The sequence below is a fragment of the Trachurus japonicus genome, chromosome 17, assembly GCF_045865225.1.
Source record: "Trachurus japonicus isolate A0001 chromosome 17, Traja_1.0".
In the NCBI taxonomy this organism is placed as follows: Eukaryota; Metazoa; Chordata; class Actinopteri; order Carangiformes; family Carangidae; genus Trachurus; species Trachurus japonicus.
In genome coordinates this window covers 35276257-35300657 of record NC_140923.1, presented here as the reverse complement: position 1 = coordinate 35300657, position 24401 = coordinate 35276257, and the positions used below count along the sequence as shown (strand labels likewise).

General features: G+C 41.2%; 1 protein-coding gene across 2 annotated transcripts; it reads right to left on the bottom strand.

The window, feature by feature from the left end:
- Positions 1-817: 817 nt before the first annotated feature.
- wnt9a (wingless-type MMTV integration site family, member 9A) lies at positions 818-22422 on the bottom strand. 2 transcript variants are annotated; one of them, XM_085805657.1, is made up of 5 exons: positions 22244-22422; positions 8515-8774; positions 8124-8386; positions 5016-5218; positions 818-4985 (listed from the first exon to the last, which is right to left on the bottom strand). In XM_085805657.1, exons 1-5 carry the CDS (start codon positions 22333-22335, stop codon positions 4694-4696), a joined length of 1110 nt encoding a protein of 369 aa, XP_085661783.1. In that variant the 5' UTR covers positions 22336-22422; the 3' UTR covers positions 818-4693. The 2 variants fall into 2 exon arrangements, with proteins under 2 accessions (XP_085661783.1, XP_085661782.1); XM_085805656.1 differs by having other exon boundaries at positions 818-5218.
- Between the last annotated feature and the right edge of the window lie 1979 nt (positions 22423-24401).

Below are 24401 nucleotides of genomic sequence, written 5' to 3'. Positions count from 1 at the left end.
ATCCTGCATGGAACTGTGAAAATCCAACAATGACTGTATCAGATTCCTGTAAACACATAACCTCAGCAATGATGTCTGATTACATAGCAGGGAAGCTTTTTTGCTTCAGTCACCATTCTCCTGTAAAAAAGAAAAAAAAAAAAAAAAAGGTGGACCACAAACGATTTCCCAGCACCAGATCTCATTGACTTCCCAAAGGGGGGAAAACCCATCGATGATTATGTGAAGGGATGTTTTTGTCTCTCAATAAAATTGTTTGGTTTAGGTTTAAAGGGAATAATCTTTTATTATTATTTCATTCATTTTGGGTGCAACAAACATCTAGAACAGTGTTTTTCAACCTTTGGGGTCGGGACCCCATGTGGGGTCGCCTGGAATTCAAATGGGGTCACCTGAAATGTCTAGCAATTGATTAAAAAGAAATTACAGATACAAATATTTTCTTAACTAATTATTATTCTTTTTAAAATTATGATTAAAAACACCACACACAATCTTAAACAACTGTATTCTATACTTTCACTTTCTCGAATATAAATCGAGTCCAAATAAAATGCAGCATATAAAAATATCTGAGCTGGTGCATCTTGATTGACGGCCGTGATCACGATCATTACGGGGTCGCCAGAAATTTGTGATATCAAAATGGGGTCACGAGCCAAAAAAGGTTGGGAACCACTGATCTAGAATGACTAAATCTACTCATTTCATTACTTAGTTTCCAGCTTTATTAATTTAATCCCAATTAAAAACTTCAATCAATCAATAATAAAAAGAATGCTCAGTAATATCACATCAAGATAGAAACCACACATGATTTAATTTAAAAATTCATTTATTATTTCAGATTTCTTTCGCCTTTGTTATACAAAGATGTTAAATAACTTAAATACATTCTTACCAGTCATTTGTGATCTGTTTATACCTACAAGCTATACACATGAGGTAGAGGAAAATAATTTAGGGTTCCCATAAGACATGAATAAGTGAACATAGACAAAGCTTTGTTGGTGTAGTATCATCACAAAGGGTAATACGTGTGTTGGTGTGTTTTATCTTTGTTTTTACAAGCACAGCACAAATCCTAACAAAAAGTACATGTACATGTAAAGTAATCCAAAGGTGAGTAGAAATCATCAACATCATCAGTTATACTATGTATCACATGGGCAACATTACAAAGCCAGAGTCTTTTCACAAAATAGTCAAACAGATCAAACCCTATAAAAGTATTGTTGATGATTGTGATTCCATGTAAAAAAAAAAAAAAAAAACTTTCAAAAATGTCTCATTATTGTGTGAATGAATAAAAAGACAGCTAAAAGTGAGTTGATTCTAAATTTGTTAGGATTTGTTAGTGCTTAGACAACAGCAAACGTTGAGATATGAAGTGAAATATTTTTGAAGTATACACTGCTCTTGAAGCCTCCACCCCAAAAGGAACAAACACCCAAAATAAAATAAAAACAGAGTAAAAAATACAAGATATAAAATCAATTTAGACTTTGACGTTATTTACACTAAACACATGCTCATAATATATTTAAAAATAATTTATCTTTTATTTTTTTCTACAAAATAGAATTTTGTACATGATCCACTGACGACTAAACAGTGCAGAGTTTTGGATTTGAGAATATGGACGGCTGTGACATCTAAAAAACCAACTGGCTGCTGCATCATGCTCCTCGGGAGAAATTTTAGGCCTATGTACAATCTATAAACAAACAAAAATGCACTCAGTGTGCATTTAGTATTCCTGTCATGCCTGTTTTGAATCCGTTCAATAGTAGAGTGTGTTTGGGCCGAGGAGTGTGTAAGTGTGTGTGTGTGTGTGTGTGTAGAGGGGGAACGCACACACCAGAAGCTGTGGGAAGCAGGCATTTATGCTTCGAGTCTCAGCATAGCTATTATGGTTTCCATGTAGCGTGCAAAGTTCTATGTATATGTTTTGACCAGTCTTTATTTGGCATACCTCCTCATATCAAAATGCTTGGAATTCATCTCCTCAGGACAAATAAGCTAAGCAAGGCTCTCTTCCTAAAGCATGATTTTTTGTTGTTGTTGGGGATAATAGTTTAATTTCAGATATCACTTGTAATAATCATCTCTAAGGACTACACCACCTGTTTAGACATTAGGATGTTTGGCTTGGTGCTATATTGCTATACAATCTGTAACCGTGTTGTTCCAGCAGCTGTGTGCTGTGTTTTCCAACAATGTCTTGCCATATCGTTTCATATTGCTACCAATTTCTGTCTTAGTTGCTTGTGAGAGTGGAACATGTGCCTCACTTTTGTCTCTATACCACAGGAGAAGAAACCTTTGCTATTTACAATTTATAAAAAAAAAAAGAACTTTAAATACTTTAAAGGGCTTTTGGGCTTCAGTGCGTGAATGGCGCTATAGTACAAAGCTGGGTCCCTCACTCAGTAGTTAATTCACACCCATCGAAAACAAGGAATATAAGGTCCTCTATCTTATAGTATATAACATAATGTTCCCAGAAGCTAAGTGCTGAGAATACAATGAAATATTATTTTCTGCATTCGTGTGTACGGAGCATTTCTCATAGAATCAAACTCTTGACTTCATTTGGCATTTTGGGAAATACAGTCATTTTCTTTCCCAATGAAAATCACATGAGAAAGGTAATACCACTCTCATATCTGTCTGTTGATATGAGCTTAGCCTAGCATAAAGATAGGAAAAGGGTTGGGGTTGGGGGCAGCTGAACATAACAACTCAAATTATCAAGCACACTAATTAATACACTGGACCTTGTTTGTTTAATGTTTAAATAAACCAAACCAATGTAATAATATCAAGTTGTACTTTTACAGTGAGTCTTTTACTCAGACAGAGCCAGGCTAGCTGTCTCTCTCTGTTTCTTTATGCTAATCTAAGTGAACCGACTGCTAGCTAGCTGTAGCCTTAAGTGATATCAATCATCCAACTCTGAGTGGGAAAGAAAATAAGAGTATTAGCCAAAACGTCAAACTGTTGCTTTCAGCTGTCACTGTAGTTGCATGGCAGGGTTAAGTATACTGCATTGTGTTAACCGTGACAAGCAACAACATGAAAAAGCAAAACGCTAACTCTGACTGCTGAAAGAAGACAGCATACTGTATCTGCAAATCCCCAATGTTTTCATTCAGACTCAATTTGCTGAACACTACACAAATATTAGTCTTATAAAATATATTTATATTAGCTATGAGGCTTATGCTTTCATCTCACTTGAGCAATTCTGCAAGTTAGATTTCCGTTTCAGGTGCCCCATACTGTTTGGACTGACTGATGCAGCTCCCACTGTAAATGCTGCACGTCTACACGTCGAATATGGCTCAATCAAATCGTGGCAGCTGAAGAGGAAAGAAGGATGTGAAATGGTAGGGGGCTACATTCCTCCAGTTCTCCACAGTTTTCTTTACAACTTCAAAGTATTCAAAGTCAAACACAAAACGTCCTAATAAGTAGATTTAAAATCTGCAGAGCTCCACAATTTTTCATCTAAGTTATATGTGGACCGTTTGCTGGACAAATAATCACCTGTTGCAACGCTATTGGCTATAATAAAAAGGCCATTGTCATCTCCAACTTGGATATCATTTGTATTTTCACTATTTCTCTCTATATTATCCAAATGTTATAGTGGTTTAAGTTATTCCCTGAACACTGGTTCGCTCAAGGCCGAGAATAGCCTAAACTGACTGGTTTTGTTATTTTCTGTTAATGCATTTACTAACAGCTTCATATTATATTACAAAAAAATGAGAAAGAAAAAAAATAGATTTTTTTTTCTCCTTGTGAAGGAGTAGTCCCAAAGGATCTATAAATTATCCACAGCAAGACGACGGACACAAGTGTGCTGCTTTCCAAAGGGCCTTGTCAACATGAATCAAGAAGAAAAACGAGCGAGAGCACACAAACAACATACATTTGTGTGGTTAGTGGTTTGTTTTAACATAGTTAGATAAGTGGCTTGTATAGTATCATTACAATATAACTGAATTTATGTACATACATATGCAAACACACAATGTGTGTCAGTGAAAATATGTGCGTGTAGAGTAAATCTTACACCCTGTCTTTTTTTTTCGCAGTCTCTGAAAATAGTTTTCATTGCCATAGAGTTGTCATTCAAACCCCCCTACCCCTTTGTTGTCTATCACGTGCTCACATACAAACACACGCGTAAAAAAAAAAATTGACAAACACACACACACACACCATTCTTCTTGGGGCAAGGCCCAGAATGCAGTCTGTTGGTGTTACTGTCCTTGAATTGGATCCTCAATAACTGGATGCTAATCTTTGTTTTGTTTTTTCTGTTTTCTTGTGTGAAGATGCAAATGGATTTTGTTAATAGGAAAATAAAAGCTACTCTCTTTAAGGCAACACCGTGACAAAAAGCTTGAGATGTTGACCCCAGTTGTCTGAGAAGGTCTTTTTTTTTTTTTCTTTTTTCTTTTTTTTTAATTCTGCAAAACCCCTAGACACAGGGGGCCACAGGACCTCTGAACCCCAACCCACAGAAATCCCTCAAAGTGCTTATTGCTTCTCCATTGGCTCGCTCGTCTTTGTTCACACACTGTTCCGACAGTGGAAGCAAAACCTTGTTAGAGAACAATCACTCCTTTTCAACATGGCCACCTTTCACTTGCTCCACTGGGACTGACTGGTGACTGCGTTACCCCTTGCAGGTATACACCTCTTCTCTCTGTGTGCACTGCTTGCATTCGACATAGCAGCACCAGCGCACCTGGCACTGGCAGGGCCTGGTCACCTCTCTACTTTGAGTGTTGTGGCCTCGCCCGCAGCAGATTGCTTCACAGTTTTTATCCTTGTAGCACTTGCGGGCTGCCGTGCCCGACGAGTACTTGCTGGGTCTACAGAAACTGGGCGAGTCCTCGATGTGGAGCAGGTCCATAGTGCGAGGGATCTGATCGTTCAGGCCAGGCAGGGGCTGCGGCTGCGGCTGCGGCTGCTGCTGCTGCTGCTGCTGCTGCTGCTGCTGGCTCCGGCCTGTGGAGATCTCTCCCTCTCCTGTCGCCTCGTTGGTGGAGCTGCCAACTTTGACGGAGGTCTCGTAGCGCTGCTTCAGCTGTTTGCCGATCTCGTGGAAGGGCAGTAGCTGTCTCCAGCAGGTCTGGACGGTGCAGGAGCCGGAGACGCCATGGCATTTGCAAGTGGTCTCCACTCCAGCCTTGATTACCTGGTGCAGAAGCAGAGCAATACTGTTAACTGCCATGAAACATGAAAGGAATATAATGAAAGCTGTATAATTTAATGAGACTTTGTTTAGTAAGCAGCAGTTCAAAGAGCCAAATTACCTTAATATGCTCACAATTAGATGATAAGGGTGGCGTTCAGTGGTTTTGGGAGGAACATAGATATAATGGAAAATTATTTCATTCAGTGTACTTTTTTGATATCATAATAAAAGGGGAAAACCAGAGGCCTTGCTTATTGCTTGTGAACCAGAAGAGAACAATATAACACTTTGTCTGAGACTTCATATAAAATAGTAAGTGAATAATGGTCGGTGGGAGGATTGATTCTGTTATGATAACCACAGATGACATTTTGATTAAACTCAATAACTGTTATTATGATAAGTGAAGAGAGCTCATTCCTTGTTGGAGGCAGCCGCAAAGAGACAATCCAGTCAGACAACCATGTACTGGGCACTATGCTTGTCTTTTGAGGAATAAATGTGGTTTTAGAAAACACATGTCCATTAATGTGTTCCCTAAACCCACACTCGATCGGCCCAGTCTTCTAGTACTCATGTAATAACACAGAGACTGAGTCATGCAAGCGGTTGGACAGAGAGAGTAATAGTAAAGACAGTCTTCTCTTATATAAAATCATACATAATTGTAAGTGAAACATAGAGTTTGTCAGCTAAAAAGACCAGTACACGTTATTTTAACGCTACTTGACCTCTCAGCAGTCAGCCAAGGTTCACTTCAGCATCAACCACAATGTCAAAAGCAGTGTGTGTGCAAAAATCAATGACAATAACACATTGTCTTAGATGGGGTTTGGATAGCATCAACAGCTCTTTTCTCAGACTGCGAAAGAGATCGGGGAACAGGAAGTGCATATTCATCACAGCAGCAGGTCAAGAAAATTTGATAGGTCAGCTTTTAAATGTCGGGGGGATGCAGAGGCTAGCACATTCCAGTTTGGTCCGCCGTGTGGGAATTCATCCTGAATGAATGCGGTACACCTCACTACATGTGCAAATCACGAAAAAAAAAAGAAAAGAAAAAAAAAGCAGCAAAAACAATGTTGTAAATCTTTTATCACAAATATAATCTCCTGAGAGATTGGATTTTGGAGAGCCAAGCCGAAAAGGAAGAGCCTGCATTGGTCTTTTGGGAGAGTTTTGTGTCTGCGAACATTTGGGAAGTGTGCCTCTGCTATAATTCACTTTGAAAACCAAAAATGAAAATGGCTACAATATGAGAAAAGCCGAGTAAAAGCAACAGCTTCCAGGCCTTAAGTTTGCTTTGGCTTGACAGATTAAGACCATTCCCTTTTTTTTATTATTTCACTTCCAAGATGAAAAACCCATATTTGCTCACCACAAACAATTGCTGAATTGTGCCAGAGCACAAGTGAGAGTTGTTGCCTATCTAATCTGAAAGAGAAAACCAAATATTGACTAATGAGCACTTTCAGATTTCCAGTGGCAATTACTTTAGTCAGTTTAGGTTTCTTTTTTCCACCTTTTAATGGAGATGATTCAAAACTGAACAGTATTACTGCAGTAATTTCACTCTCCTGGGAAGCCCCATGTATAACTTTATCAATGTCATTTCTCTGTGGTCGTATTAAATTCCTCCGTGGTCATTTTAACTGTATGTTTGGACAGCGTGTTTTGTCTTGGAAAGCAGTTATTTGCCAGCTCTGTAATGTTTAAACTCCAGAGTTACAATAGCTAAATCAAAGATATGGTGGTACGGTAGAGTATATCCGGGATAAGGCTCACAATGAATTGGCACGTCATGTTGCTGTTTGTCTACATAATTGCACAGAACCCAGACATTATTATATTATCACAGTTTTCCCACCGTTTAACCAACTCATGTGAGCAATTAGCCAGAGATTTCTGTTTGAAGACTGCCTGTGACTCCAGATGAACTTTAGCCCTGTTTCTTTATGAGTATGTCCTGGTTAGATTCATGTTCACATTGTTGCTTTCACTTGTGGAAATTATGACTTTAATAAAAAGGCAAATTTAAGATAACACTTGGTGTAAATATGCTGTTGTATTAGTGAATTATACTTCTTTTCTTTCCTTTGAAAGTAACTCCCTAAAATGTTTCTAACATTACTGAGGTACAAATAAATAACTGTCTGTCCCACTTAGATTAAATCACATTTTAATGTTTTAGACCAAATGTGAGTTAATAAAGACTCTTGCTTGCCGTCAAAGTCACAGATAAGCTTTGATAACAAATGAGATGTTAAAGGGGGCATTCCAATAATTCAGCACTGGGGGACCTACAAGAGACAAATATTTATTCTGACTTTCTGCTTCAGATATGAGTCAAGTTCCCCAAAACACTGGATCCTACAGCTCCAAATAATGAAAAGCTACATCTACTACTCTCTTTCTGTTTGGGGGGAGAAAAAAAAACTTGCATTGTTCAGACTACCCCAGTCTGTGAGGCAGGTTTGCAGTTGAAGTCTTTAATCTTTTGGGGCCACGTGGGCGTTGTGAGACAAGCTGTAAATATTTGATATGGTGAATGTGTTAGCAAGCATTTGCTTACTCACTTTACAAATTCAGAAGACACGGAGCAACATTTGGAGTCACATTTCTGGCCACCTTATTAAATGAAGTCCAATATTCACTCCCCGTTGAGCTTCTCTCAACTCCTGAGAGAAATCTGTATCTTTAGCTGCTAAATGCTCCAGCTGGTAGCTAATTTTGTCAGTCTGCAGAAAAAAGTGAGCAATCCTTTTCACATCACACCTGCTCATAAAAATATTCACAATAGTCATTTTACAGTGTTTACAGGCCGTGTACTGTTCCCCATTACTACTGTAGTAAACTGGCACTGAAATGTTAAAGCGGTGCAGTGCGTCTGATAGTACAGCCTTACCTTCATGCCCACATTTGTGTTATGTGTGTCCACGCGTGCGCGCAGGTCCTTGTTGGAGCGTTTGCCCAGGAAGTCTTTGACAAACTTGTTGGCATATTTGAGGTTGTCTCCACAGCCTCCCCACTGCCACGCCTTGCGGTTCTCCAGGTCCGGGGCCTCGTCACACGTGCAGCGCTCCATGCGTCCTGCGCTGCAAGCTTTGGCCATTGCATGGGTTAGGCCCGCTGAGGAGATGGCATACAGGAAGGCTGTCTCTTTAAATCCTGCAGGAGTTATGGGTAGGGGAGAGGGGAGAGTGCAAATGAGATGACAGAGAATGTAGATATATGATCTTTACTTGTAGAGGCAAGACAATGCAAGAGTTTAAAATGACACTTAAGTCTGCTCGTACCTCTCTTTAGTATGTTGGCTCGGTGGCGCCCCTCTAAGGTGCAGTTCCACCTCTCAAAGCGGAATTGATACTGGCATTCTAGGGCGCTCATGGTGATGGCCTCTCTCAGGGTCTCCGCCACGCCCGGGTCTCGTCTGCACATCCTGCGCTGCTTCTTTTCCAGTTTGAGCCGGTCGCACAGCTTGTAGTGGGCCCTGCCCGCGTGCTCCTCTGGTAGAGAGTTCAGTGACAGGATAGACAACGGCTCATTACCTGTCAACCTGCAGGGAAAGATTGCAGACACAGTCGGGTCAGTTTGAACAGTGCACAGGGAGGGAGTGGATACATCTTGATAAAGTATCCAATAAAGCGCAGGAGGATGCTGACCTTCCTGGATAAACAATGAGAGTTGCAAAGATATACTACATAAACAGCACAGGAAGCACAGCTGGGGCATATAATGCTCTAAAGTTTGGTTAATGTTCAAATGAATTCAGCTGTTCAGTGGTTAATGTTCAGGGGAATTCAACATTTGCTGCAGATTGAGATCAACCTCCAGCGCAGGCGTGTCTTTGTATAGAGCAAATTCTCTGCAGAGGTGGAAGAGTTCTTTCTTATCATGAAGTTCCTGACACGGTTTTGTCCCGGTGCTTTAGATCTTTATCATAATAACCCAGACACAGAACCAGCAGCCCTGAGAATTTCAGGCTGAGATTATAATTTACATGTTACGACTGATAAAGGATTCACATGGTATGGGGACATATTTCAAACAGCTGGCATGCGGTGAACGTGACAGTCATACCACACACATGTGAAACAGTAGCCAGCGGATATTTGGTTTAATATTTATATCGTATCCCGAGGGGGGAGTGTCACTCACTTGCTTAGATTTAAACATGATCACACAGCAGGATTTACACTCTCATTATAGAATCCCCATAACAAAAGTCCAGTATTCGGGATCTTAAAGCTGCAATCCATTTGAAATATAACAAGCAGAAGTTTCACTTCTAAACATGGTATGGAGAACATGTGGTAGACTTGCGCTCCTTTCGTCAGTTTATTTAAGGGAAGCATATATAAAACACACAAAGCAGGGACTGCCACATAGCTGGCAAAACAGACGACCAGCGTTCTGAGGTTGTGATGGAGAAAGCAGAACATTACTTTCATAAACACACACAGGGGACATGACTGTCAGCTTGTGACCATTTTGGTCACACCAACTGACAGGATTGGCACTGTAGTTGGTCATTATGTGTAATTTCTGGCCTCCTTTACACCCTTAAAGTGAAACTGAAGAATAAATGGATTTACAGAACTCACAAAAGTCGTCAGGCCAACGTGTCTTTGCAGACAGACTCTGGACAGTTAAAAGACACTTTTGTGCTCTGATTGACACCTCACTTAATGCTACATTGGTAAAATGCTGCACTTTAACCTTTTGCTGCTGGAGCAGGTTGAGGCGTTCATTTTTCATCCTTGTAATAAGTAAGTTAAGACAAAGATTAAAGCTGCCGACTTTGCGGTCAATGTCTAAAAGATCTGTTATATGACAGCTAATGAAGACAAATGACAGAAAGTGTTAGAAACAGAATATTTCACAGTCTCCTGTTTTCATGAAAGGACAGCCAAGTGATCTACATTTTCACTATCTTCATAAACAGAATGAGAATATGTCTTATGGTAATGTCTTGCCTTGAGCTTGATGATAATGTGGAAATAGTATTAAATAAAACTTAAAATTAATAAAATAAACATCATCATCTATTTACATATTTTCTGTTAGTTTCTACATGTATTTGCTTGTTAACTTTTAACAAAAAGAGGAGTGGAGGGATGAGAATATTACGACATCATTAAATCAACAGTGTGAACTTGTTGTCCTTCCCCTTCATGGGTGTGAAAAATGAAAATACAGCCAACTAGATTTAAAGAAGTCCAACTAGACGACTGTGAGGAGTAACCACAGCGGATGGGAAACCTGCCATGGAGCCAGGCAGGCAGCGTTAAAGAAATGATTCTGCAATATTTTTGTAAAGGTGCAGAACACCTGTCCACACCAGTTTAGTAAATGCACCAGGCGTGTTGATCGGTGATCTACATGACTTACTTTTTTCTTCTTCTTTTTTTTTATTTTTTTACCACATTACTGTTTTCCACAGAAGATTCTGTCAACACTCATATACACTTCAGCCTCCAGCAGGAGGTCATAGGAGTTCTTCAACAAGAGATTTGTTTTATTAAGCCCAATAACTGACTGAAACGTTTCCCCTGGAGTCCTCAGCTTCATACCAATGGACTTAATAGTTCACATATGCTATAGGATATTGTCTTTGCAGTGCATTCACAGCCGGGTTGAGAATCTGAGTAGTCAAATCAAAGGAGGAGGCATCAGGATTTGCTTTCAGATTGGGTCAAATGGTTTCCTTTTTACAATGCATGTTTGCCTTTCCTTTACTTGTCTGACAGCTATGAATTTTCAAATGGAAACCTGGCAAGCTGCGTCTTGACAGAGATTGCTCTCCCAACACACTCAAAGTGTAAAAAAAAAAAAAACGTATGGTTTGAGGCGTACAGAGCAAAGCGTACACAGTGCACGAGAACTGCGTCTCTCCCTGAATAACTGACATTTTCCTCTTAATTGTTTCATGCTTTGTTAAAATACGCTGGGCTAACAATGCCAAGGAAACATATTCAAAGTGCCAAAGCAAACAGCTCCAGCTGACCCAGTACGCTACATATGACTGACAATCGTTCCACAACATTTCTATGGCGAGAAAGCAGTGAGGGATTGAATGATGGCGCCACGTGGAGTTACCTGCCTGAGTCAATTTTAAAACAACAGTCTGGAAGAAAAATTCAAGATGTGTTTTCAACCAGGAGGCAGTTAATTTGCGTGTGCATCTGCAAAATGACAAACAAATATCTAATATTGGTGCTATGCATGTGTATGTGCTCAATACATGACACTCGCATTCCTCAGTAAGACACGGATAGTAGTGCATATCAGTGTCAGATCTTCTAAAAGCCCACATGCCTGCCAAAATAAGAGGCCATTAGAGTGGCAGGCCTCAACTGTCTGTGTGACGTCCGCCTGTCTGAGACAAAAAGATGGTCTGAGCAGAGCTGGAGGGCAGCCAAAGATGACACGACACTGATCTCAGCGCTACTGTCTCTGCAGTTTTTTGACACAAAGGCATATTTCTCACTAGTTACAAAGATAGCTGAGGGCAAAGTAAGTGTGTGTGTGTGTGTGTGTGGTGGGGGGGGCTGAGAGCAGAGGGAGAGACACTTCTTCACGCCTCTGGAGAAGACACTACTTGCCAGAGTTTGTTCTCGTGCAAATTTCCAAACCAGTTGTCACATTGTATCACAGATGTACGCTGACCGCATTTCTTCTGTCTTTGTTGATCTGCTGTGCTTTCAGTGGATGCACTTGTTTTTGATATTTGCAGGACTACGAACGGGCTCGGATGTCAATCACCTAATAGAGATTTTTTGCTGGAAACTGAAGATGATAATCCCACTGGATGCAGGACTGTGACCTCTGTTGTCACACCAGAGGGTCACACATTCCAATATGGTGATCTGCAGAAAACAACTAAAAAAAAATACTACTCTGCTGTTTGCTGAAGAATGAACTCAGTCAACTCACTTAGAGGAAAAGAAAAGGAGCTGGAAAACAGCGTGGTGGTTGAATCACAAAAATCATTACAAATCTGAACTTGAAATCTGTGGTCAAATGGAAGTCTTCCCATAACGATGTGTGTTTTCCCATAACGATGACCACTTTAATGTGGGAAAATGGAAAAACACAGCCACGTGTCACCTCTGATAACCCAGTGAGGTTCAGTGACTTTTCATAAAGTACACAGCCTCTTTTCTACCTTTTGCAAATAGTATGTGACAGATATATTAGTTGTTAATAGATTTGTTATAAGTTGTTAATAACAACACCTCTGCCAATCTCCTTTGGCAAATTGAACCACATATATATTTATATACGTATTGCTTTCATTTACATCCATTGCTGTTTCCCAGAGTTCATAACGATGTTGAATTCAACCAGTTTTCTCTCAGATGTATCCAATATAATACATTTTAGAAAAGTAGACACTGTGGCATATTAGCTTGAAAAATAGTTTGATCAAATTAATCAATCACCAATGTCACTGAAGATTAATTTTCTGTCAATCGACCATTCTTTATCTAATAGTTTCATCTGTACAACATTTACAACGCTTTAACTGCCGAATACAAAGCATTAAACTGGCCAAAGGGATTTTTCCACAACCTGGCAACCCCAAAATTTGTTCATCTAATAACTGCTCTATAAAGCATTAAGAAAGTATTCATTAACCATTAAAAAGCCACTTGTTACAACTATAAACCTGTTCTGAAGGACTCTTTATTAGGCTGCAGAGCCAAACAGAATGTAGTTGCTTTTCATAAAAGGTGCACATGATTAAAAGAGTAAGTGAGTGCAGGCAAAGCCACAGTATCTCCACCATGCTGAATTAGAAAGTATGAGCATGTAGGTTTGTGTTTTCACATCATGGACCATTTTCTGTAGGTGTTTTTGTTTGAGGTGTTGGCACAGCAACACTAGTTACACGTGGAATACAACTCCAGCATATAAAACTCATTATTATCCTATGAGGTGGGATTCTTGCTGGTGTTTGCTCAGCTTTGCTTTCCATTCGCACACTTGCCTCTCGCAGACATCGCTGACCCACTCTCATGCTGCGCCTCCACCACTGTCTTTCACTTAGTAACACTGCTGTTTGTTTTGTCCTTTCTCTCTACCTGTCAGCACCTCCCATTGCCCGTGACATTTACTTTATATACACTTTCCAATGCAGCGGGTTCAGTGAAAAGGCCTCATTTCGCACGCTGGAGCCTCAGAGTTGATCTCTCAAGGAAATCATTGACCAGTACTAAACTTTGCCGTCATCGCCCCTTCTCTGGTTTTACATTACAGTCCTGGAAGTGACCCTCAGCTGGTAATTCTGCTCGTTCTTCACTGGTTTGGTATGTAAATAGTTAAAGAAACGTAATAATACCTAAACTCTAAAGAGAGTGGAAAACATATGGTCATTCTTACTTTAACTTTCTTAGCCTGAAATGAAGTGCTTGCTCCATCTATAAGCTACAAGCACATATAGCTTTGTAACTGCTGGTGTTATTCATATACCCACACAGCCATATGTAAACAAAGGCAGCTCACTACATGTGGTGCAGATTAAGTTAGCCAAACAGTAAACCTTACAGACATTACGCTGGATCCCATAAACTGATAAAGACAAATTCAACATATTTCAACACATCACAAATTAAAAATTCCAAAGATTTCCTACTCTCGCCGTTCAAATATGAGGATTCGTTGTTATTTTGTGTTTCGTATCTTTGTAAAACAAGTACCTCTGGGCTTTGGTGTTTTTTTTAAGGATCTTTGGAAAGTAATCTTAAATTGTCACCTTTGAATCTGGGAAGTTATGATTGTCATTATTCACTATTTTCTGAAATTTTATAAACATGACCTAACCCCTTAAAAAACTGACAGATTAATTGGTAATGAAAAATAATCATTAGTCACAGCTGGAGCACCGAAGAGTAAGAAATGTCGGCCAGTTTTAGCTTATTGCAGACATGTTTGAGGTAACTAAGTAACAGTTGGTGCACTGACAAGTTTAACTGTGAAATATTCCCCTCGGTTCATATCTTGGCCATAATTTCTTGAATAAAATAACTTGAGGGAACTTTATCAAAAATGTCTCATCGTGTTATGTTAAAATGATTATTGGCTGATATACCACTTTTTTTCACTTATCAGACATTTTTGCCTTCCTTTTTGTGACATTCACATGTTAACAACACTAATATTAATAAGCGCAATGAGGTCAAGACAAATAATTCAGTGTTTCCGAAAGCAAAAGTTCTTTTACATGTTCCAGCCATTGAGCAAAAAACCCCACTGCGAAATGTTTAAAACGACAACAAGTTACCAAATCCAGCTTATTCCTGGAACTGTATTTGTTTTCTGATATGAGGACAAGAATGAATGTGTCTGTTTATCATCTCTTCTCCACCAGACTAACAGGTGCTGCCTATGTTTGTGTGTGCAGTTACCATATTCACGTGTGTGTGTGTGTGTGTGTGTGTGTGTGTGTGTGTGTGTGTGTGTGTGTGTGCGTGCATACATCCGTGTGCACATGCACATGGGAACTTGCAACCTTAAGTCAACACCTATGAGAGTCAGTCGGGGCAGAACGCGCCCAGGCAGAAAAAGCAACAAAAGCCACAGTTTCTCCATCAGCCTGAACTTGCAGGTTGTGTGGTCTGGTGTCTCCTCGATCACAACCAACCCCCCTTCTCCTCCTCCTCCTTCTCCTCCTCCTCCACCTTTTTTCCTCTTCTCTAAACTCCCCCTATTCCCACTGGTCAATTACTCTAAACGAATGCCAATCATTCCGCCCAGCTGTTGGCTCAAAACAAAGCCTCCTCTAGACAAAACCACCGCTGTCTACAAATGCGCCCTACACAAGACAATGACAGACATGAGCATGTGTCCTGGAACAGTTCAGCTGTCATGAAGACAAACTACCGTGCTCACCTGTGATCAATCCGTGTATGGCAGAAGAAAAAAAAACTGTTAGTATTGCTCATTAAATTAAACTTTAAGTTTTTGTAGGAAATTAAACTCGCCAGTGCTGATCTCCTTTTCTCTCTTTCACTTTTTCCTCCTGCACTCGCAGCGTTTAAAATGCTCCTTTAGGGGGGAAAAAAGTGTGTGTTTTTCTCAGAAATGTTGGATGAACTTCAGACCACCCTGCCCAAGTCCCATCTGGTGTATCACAGCCCGGGCCATGCCAGAGGTAGTAGGAATGTGAGTGTGTGTGGTGTTTTCCCTCTGGCCCACTCTAACTATGGCTGACAATGTGCTCCACAGCTTAGGCTTGAATAATTGAAGAAACCATGAATCAGTGTCAGATGGCTCTCTGGTACAGGGAGTCTCCAGGCTGCTGTCCACCTCCAACAAGTTTATAAGGGAAGAGAAGGGAATCCTGCTCTGAACTCAGACACTTTCTCCACGGTGACACCATTCATTCTCCGACGCATTAAAACCAGAAATAGGGGAAAGAGTAAACCATTAGGTATGAGGCAAAGATAAGATTAGTCAGTGGTTGTAAGCGCTTGGTGTTGTTGTGACTACTCCTAACATGCTGTGACTGACACAGTACAGTAACATGACAAAACCACTTTGAAAACAAAGTGGTACAGGCCTGCGACTTAGTAAGTCCTTATTAGTTGAGTAATGAGCCTTTCTGTGTAGTGGGAATGTCAAGCAGCATGTAAGGAGCACTGCTTTGCACATTGTGAGGCGGGAAAGTCCGCTATCGCATATGACTTAACAGGATATGATCCAGAGTTATGTCATCTGCTGTCCATTCTGGTCATTTACAACCCACATAGGCCGCGTCAGACTACTCCCACTAACTCACTGATCGGGTCGAGTTCCCGGACATGTACTCTCTTGATATTTTAAATGTGAATGACATGACGCATTAGGCAGACTTGCTTTTAAATCAAAGTATTCTCATTCAGATTTTCCACATAAAAAGTCGCAGTAGTATAACAATATCTTTCTTTTTCAGTTCATAAAAAAAAGGGGAGTAAAGTTACAGCTCAGACTAATTTTTTAATCCATAGCCATGAACGCAAGCGCTGGTAGCTGAGCAGCAGGGACTACAGGACCTGGGTTTGGGAAAGGGAGTGTGGGGCATGGTAAGAGGTTTAACTGCTATGTGAGAACTCAAGGCTTCTAAGGTCAGCAGCTCAGTTATAGTCACTGTGTGACTGGCACAGATTGGGCGCGCAGCAGTGTCCGCATGACTCCCCTGTTCTAGCCTACACCATGGCACAGAGCAGCCCTGTACCAGCGCACCGACGCACCAAACACGTTCAGGCACACATACCGTACTCTGCTCTCACCGATTTCGCACATGCTGCCACAAGACTCAGACTACAGTTATTTGGTGGGCAAGCACAACAGTTTACTTAGAAACTTGTACGCGAAAAAAGCAGATATTCAAATGAGTGCAGAGGCTGGAAATGTCAGGGTTGTACGCTTCTGTTACATTGAGCAAAAGCACTCCTGTGAATAAACCAAGCATGCAAAGTCAAACCACAAAATCCAAAACAAAACAGTAGCTGTTTTGAATCACTCATGCCTCAGTAACTGCAAGTGGCTGAGTTCATTAACAGCTATTTGCTCGTACTACAGGAAGATTAGTTGTTGTTTTTTTTCCTGAAAGACCTACAGGACTAAAATGCATGTTTAAGATTGACGCAGGGGTCCTTTCCAAGTAAAAAAAAAAAAAGGTGTTACTATTGCCCTGTAGCATGAGTGTCTGTACTACTCATTTATCAAAAGCCTTGACAAGTTAAAATGAAAGCCAGTCATGAAAATCGGTCGTTTTTGACACAAGACAAATGTCTGTTACGTTTTGGCACATTCACATCAGCGTCTCATTGACTGCGTCCATTCTCAAGCGAATGCTCAGGCTTTTTGGATAAATATGCTGTATGGGACAGACCTTTATAGCTTATATTATAACACCCATTTGGCAAACAGGCACATTCAAGTGGAGTATCTGTATAAGTGCATGTCAGGTCAGGTTTCTATAGGATTTTGTTTATACAAGATCCAGATAAAGTGCATTAACAATAAAACCCTACAGTCCTGAAAGGGTTTGGTCAACTTTCTTTCAACCTTTATGAAATATATATATGTTTTCAAACAGGTGCAGGAGATCAAAACCCTCGATTTAATGTTGGCTGCTGCGGAAAAGAAACTGTGTGTCAAGATCTCTTTGAGTTTGACATTAGAAATGCACTAGAGGACCAAAGGCTTCAGTGAGGGTTTGTCAATCTGCTAATCTTGGCATGTGTCAAGTGGCATGTCTCTTCTATCACCACAAACCAGGCAGAGAAAACTCGCCTGTGGTCAAGAAATGGAAAACACAGGACATAGTGGTCTCACTAACTAGCATCATCTCATCAATGCCTGACCACTAAAAGTATCTTGAGTCTATATTAGTTTTCCTGTTTTGCAAATTGCCCATGTCTCCAGCTCCATCTGCAAAGATCATCATGTGTGTGCAGCTTGGCCAGCAAGAGTTTCCTTCAGTGTGAGTTTCCCTCCCATATCTACTGACTATCCACCAATCATGTGCACAGCTGACTGGTGGGACTGAGCTGGACCTGCTGTCCTTTTAAAATCAAATCTGTCTTAGCTGTGGTCTCCTCGGCCCACTGATGACACCAGAGCTGTAAGACCCCCGGATGTGAGCGGGCCAAAGACATTTTAAAAGCCTCAACAAATCATTTCATCCTCAAAAATACTCAGCACGGCCACGTTATCACACAGTATGAGCCCCATAACAAGTTGTATCAATTTTTCCTGCAGCACTGTGCATCACTCGGTTATAAGAAGACACACCACCCTGTGCATAAAGGTGATTTCTTTCTTTTTTTTTGCTCTGTAAGCTATAGTTAAAAGACACTCTGTGCATGTCTCACAGGTTGACCACAACTAAGCAGACGTAGAACTATTTTCCCTTCCTAAAATTATTCTTACACAGACTTGGCTGCCTTCACATTTGATGTTTTCACATTTCATTTCCCACTCTCCTACTGTTACACATAAAAAGGTTGCAAAGTGCTGATTGAGGACCATCCTGCGCTCTCAGAAGACACTGCACCACCCTGTGGCATCCACGGGCATAGCAGGCCTGTCCATGAGAGGGATGTCATGCAGCAGAGCAGAGCAGAGCACTCAAAGCAAAGCACGGCTTAGCTCAAATCCGGATGTATCAAACAGAAATATAAAAAAAACAAGGCTCTCTCTTTTCAGAGCTCATGCGGCCTCTTATCTAAGCCTCCAGGTCTGCGTGATCTCACCACGCTACACGGTCACAGCAGCCCAAGCCAGTGCTGAGAGAATCCTATCTTCTTGGCTCATGGTAAAGTGATACCCTTTGAGGTGTGGCTGTGGCCACAGGATATCCTATGAAGTTGGGAAATCCCTCTATCAACGCTGCTCCCCGCCCTGCTGCACGTCAGGGCTAATCAGTCCTTAAGGCCTGGTAATGAGACGCCCGCTACCACTGTCTGCCAGGCAACGCCAGCCTGAGCCCACACTAACTCTGCTGCTCCTAATGAGTGGTAATCACCCAGCAGCTCCCCACAAACCACTGCAGGGATGCCGGCACGCACATGAGGCAGGCAAACCAGGAGACGGGAGGGGAGAGCAAGAAAGAGAGGAGAGAACCAAAGGAAATGTTTACATGGAGCAGCTTAAAAAACAACTTGTAACATTTTTGTGCTGCGCTTAAGAAATGAGGCTCCTCTAAAGCTTTAAAACACACGGCCGTTTGATACACACCAGGAACTAATTCAGCACAGTGATAAAAACCTTTTACAGCTGCATGCTGAAAAATCACTCCTCATCAGTAAATTTACACACATCCCATTTGTTATCCTGTTGTTTTTGGCGTGCTGCCTCACTTAATGGAGCGCTGAAAACAATAATACCATCTGAAAGGGCACCGGCTCTGCTTCAGGAACAAACTGGTGATAGAGTGTTTAAGGATATCACAGTAATTAAATAGCAAGTACTAGCAACCGCTATATTTGCTTCTTCCGGATGCTGTGGTGCCTCAGTGATTGGTAAATCCCAGCTGCATGACTGTGGGCAGCCTTCCTGTATATGTCGCACACGAACTAAATAAAAACAAACTCTTGACTCAGTGTTAGGACTCACATTCAGCACAGTTTACAAGACCACAGGATGCCTTTTTACCGAATCTCAGATTTAAACCCAACAGAGGCGTCTCAGATAGCACTGTGATGGGGTCGGCCGAGCAGACGAATCGCTTCCTTTTCCCGACAGTTTACGCGACCTCTCGTCAAGGTGCTGTGACCGATGAGGCCTACGAGGGGTGGAAAAGCTCGACGCACATCTCCGACTCAAAGTCTAATGATAACGGATTTAGCAGAACCAGCACCTGCCACAACAGGCTGAGGGAAAGAAAATGAGTGCTCACATTCTTGTGGCAAAGGATGACAATTTAAGCGAGTGCTCGACTACGCCAGGAATCCCACCCCGCCCTCGGCTGCGCAGACTATGGGCAGGAGAGATTGTGTTTATGTTACACTTACGCTCCACCGCACTCTGGAAATTGGGTATGCAACATTGACCCTCTATTTTGAGTAAATCAGTACCCAGGAGGCCCTAGGATGCCTCGTGCTCATGGAATATTTATTTGAACAGGTTTATGTTAGTGTGTCCCACAGTCAAAGCTGAGCAGGACTGTGCTGGGTGTCACTGGTGTCGAGTTTCTGGGAAGCTGGCCACGGGGCAGTCACATTCTGTATCTGTGTCACCTGTGCAGGCTCTTTCAGTATGTTTCATGTTCCTCAGCTGCAGGGCTAAATCATTCACTGACACTCATTCATATTCCCTTCTCACTGGGCTGCAGAATAATAAATTGGGAGTATTGTAATACCACATGTCTCTCCGCAGCACGCAGGCCACAGATAGAGAACAGGCTGACAGAGGGAACTGAAAACAAGTGCTAACTGAAAAAGTAAATATGTATTACCATTAAGACCATTAAGGCTGACGCGAGTGCCAATTTGGCATGTCAGCCTTAATACGCACTGCCTGCCAAGGGCGACACTGCAACAGGGAGGGAGACAGAAACAGACGGCAGAGAGTGTGTATGTGTGTGTTTGCGTATGTGTGTGTGTGTGTGTGTGTGTGTGTGTGTGTGTGTGTGTGTTGCGGGGGTGGTGGTGGTGGGGGGTGTTACATTTGTCCTTCTAATGCAACTTTAGAGCTGCAATGAAACCAAAGACAGAGTCAGAGACAGTGAAAGTACTCGATATATGCACGGGCATTACAGATGATGACGTTTTACTGAGAAGGGCTGCGATATTTCCAGCATACAGAGCTATTACAGGTGCCACACAGGATGTTTGCATCACCCAGTTTCCAAAGATGAGTGCCAACACTTTGGTGCAACACCCACGAGAACAACATTTACCCAGAGATGTGAAAAAACTGGGTGTAAATTACAACCATCCAGCATATTCATACAGTATGGAAGAAGCACTGAATCGAGCGCGCCTGAACCGAACAGCCTTTTTAAACGCTTCTTGAGACTTTTATACCTTATTTAGGACAATTGAAAAAAAGTAAAAAAAAACCTATGTCAACAGGTCTAACACACTAGTCTAACGGGCCCTGAAGGGATTTGCAGATTCACAACAGTTCCCAGATCATCTAACACTCCTGGATCCTGCACAACACCCATACCTACCATAAATTTGACTCTGCTGGAAAGGCCTCAAGTGTCATCACTCTACGGTCTACAGCCATTTGTCTCCTTGTGCCCCTGCGCTGCTTGCAGCCAAGGAGAACACTAACAACCCCCCATCAACACAGATATTTGTAGACACTAAAATCCGAAAATAAATACACCAAGTGTGTGTTTCTCAGAGAATCTGAGATGACACCTTGACTGTTTTTTTTGTTGTTTGTTTGTTTTTGGCTTTGTGGATCAAGACTCTTGGTCCTTATAGGTGAAACACGGCCGCTCCACCATCTGACATGCTGACCCTTATTTAAATGACCTTGGCTTTTCCTGCACTGAAAATGTGTCTCTAAGACAGAAAAAACCCCCAGAAAAGTTGAGTTCAGTGCATGAGAGCCACTTTGAGGTGGAGGTCATAGTGGGCTACACCTAAAATCCAAGGCGTTCCCTGGGAATGACTTACTTTGAAATATACACCCTTGTGCACTTTCTAAATTAAACATTATTGTGTATATGACATGATTCATGAAACGCTAGATTTTTCAGATTAATTTCCCCGACACGTGTTCCAAAGTGTTTTTTAAACTTGATGGAGGCAGCAGAAAAAAAAACCCTCCCGGAGTTGTGTGATGTTTATGCTGGATGGGGGAATTTTCTGTGCAAGCTGAGCAGACGTTTCGGCCACCAGATTGCTTTATTGTTACCAGCTGTTGAGTCTGAGGCATATACACTCACCTTTCGCTCCGCGGCTGTTTTCAGAGTCGACTGAGGATATGATTTTTTTTTTTTTTTTTTTTTTACTAGTGCAAAATAATCACTCGACCGCTACCTGCCATTCAAGCGAGCCAGGGGGAATACTTTACCAGTGGGCGCTGGCTCAATTGTCAGGGAAAGAATGGGGTGAACTCTCCTCGGCCAACATTACTCCGAGGCTGCGTTCATATACCTATAATAGATACTGTGTTGATAGGCTATATGGTTTCGTTGCCTGCTGAGATATTTGCTGACACTGCTTGTCACAAGAAAAATTAATTGTCAGCAGCTCTGGTGAGGTCAAATCATGTGCAGACAACCTGCTGCAGCCACCAGCTGTGAGGCCGCTGAGCGCTGCGCTGCCGCCGCCAAGTGACACCCCACTGACCCGCAGATATCAGTGTGCAATCAAAACATGTCTTTAAAAAAAAAAAAACTGAATTAAACGATAAATAGTTTTTGTTCAAGTTGAAGTATTTTTCTATCATAGCAGGAAGTTTTAAGTTAAGTTAAAGTAAAAGTAAAAGTTGTTACCCGGCTTTATAAGTCAGGAACCAATCAAATCAATGAAAGCAGCATCATAGACATGCTGGTTATGTCTTAGTCCTTACCCGAAATATGCTGCGGTTGGTCCAGGCAAGTTGAGAAGATACACTATAACTGTGAATGATAACCATCCCAGGAGTAGGTGTCCATCCAGCATTTTGCTGCGGCTCCAGGGCAGATCATTTCGTTTCTCCTGAGTAGCTGTGTAAAATCCCTTGCTCAATGTTCAACACTTCTTATACAGAGAGGAGCGCTGCGCTCCTCCCATCAGCAGGGAGAGAGAGAGGGAGCGAGAGAGGAGGAGGAGGAGGAGGAGGGGGGGGGGTTGTAATGGGGTAATACACAGAGAGAGAGTTGAAGTGATTCACAATTCACTCTCAAGTTTCAGACAGATAAATCATCTCAGTTGTTCTCATTTATGATTGGCAGGTCAGTTTCTCCTCTGTGGGCGTTTATACACTCACTGTTTGTGCAGACTGAGGTCAGTGTGAGCAGGCCTGTACTGAATGATAAAATACTGCTTTACCTTGAAGTCAGTGAGAGTTTGTTTCCAGAGAGGCAAACCTTCATTTGTCCTGATGCTGCAGCAGTCGCCTACTAGTTTACACACTGCACTGTATAGAGATGTATAAAATCCAAAACTGACTCAAACTTTTTTTTTTTCTTTTTTTTTTTAATGTATAATGGTGAAGAGTAACTGAGTATATCTGTGAAAAAGTACCAGCACTCAAGTACAGTTTTGACATAGCTGACAGAACAATCTCAAGGGCGAGTCCACCTGCTGAGGAAGATCATGTGACACGATCAAAGCAAGAAGAGCAGCTACTGTAACTAGACCATGAGGTGAGACTGGTGTTTCCAAGGTGAAAATTAACTTTGAATCTGGAGTTTTGACAGACATGCATTTTATAAAAGTAGGTTATTAAGAAGGCTATTTATGCCAGGGTATATTATACTATACATTCCACTGAATGTATTTCAGGTTGAGACTGCACAGAGAAAACATTTACAGTCTTATACAGATTTAATTAAACTAAGACAACAATAAAAATAGTTCCACCTATACCGAATGCGAAGGTGAAATATAATGCATCAATATTATCAAACCACACAATGAACTCACAGAGGAAATTTTCTTGTATACTTTTACATTTAATACTACAAACACAGAGTACATTTTGTTTACTTAATTCATATCCATTTTTATTTACATATTCATACATATTCACTTCACATGTAATTACAGTATATTTTGACCTTTTACATACAATTAAGTAAGATCAAGTTAAGACTGGATCAGTTTGTAGTAAACTTTGTTCCATATTAAATTAATTCCCATGTTTTCATCACTGTGTTGATTACAACGGTCAAAAATACATCATATGCAGCAGAGAAGTTTTCCAGCTTAGTGGATTTTGGTCAGAGATTGTCTGTTGAATTGAAATATCAGTCTGGTCTTGCCTTCAGTGAGACACAGTGAGCAGTTCCCCTAAACCACATGCACTGAGGTGAGTTCATCCACAGTTCACAAAGGAGAAAGAAAATTAGTCCGCAAATATAACTGTAGGCAATTTCACAAGAACTGAGGACGAGACCTTTAATCACTTTGCAAAATATCATATTGAGCACCATAAATCAATTGGCAAACTATCAATCATCCTGGCAAGTAATCTGAACCCTTTGGCAGGCCTGCTCTTGAAAAATATTTACTCTTCCTACGCATTTGATTGCATAAGATTTGGAGATTATCGAAACCTTTACTTATTGTTCCGGAGAAACTTTCTCTAACATGCAAACATCATTGACTCTCATCTATTACAAAATAAGGCTCTGTGTCCATGAAATACACATATAAGCACATTACACGAAAGGCTTCATTGGATTCAACAATGACTTGTTTGGCAAATCAAATTAAAGAATCTGTGGGTAACATTTTTGTTCCATTTTTTCCATTTTAAGATTTTAATGATTTATTTTAAAATGTGGTTTTATTTCCAGGAAAACCTCAGCAGCATGACAGTACTGTTTACACATTTCTTCTGTCTGCATGGCCAGCAGATTTGTTGACTAGAGTTGACCTCTTGGTTTGTAAACAGAATCCTCTGACTGTTCAGCTGAGAATGTCTTTAGTCAGGGACAACCCTACTTAACTCCTGTGTAAACACCTTTCAGTGGCTCAGCAACCACCTGACATCTTTTGTGTCCTCACACACCTTGATTTCT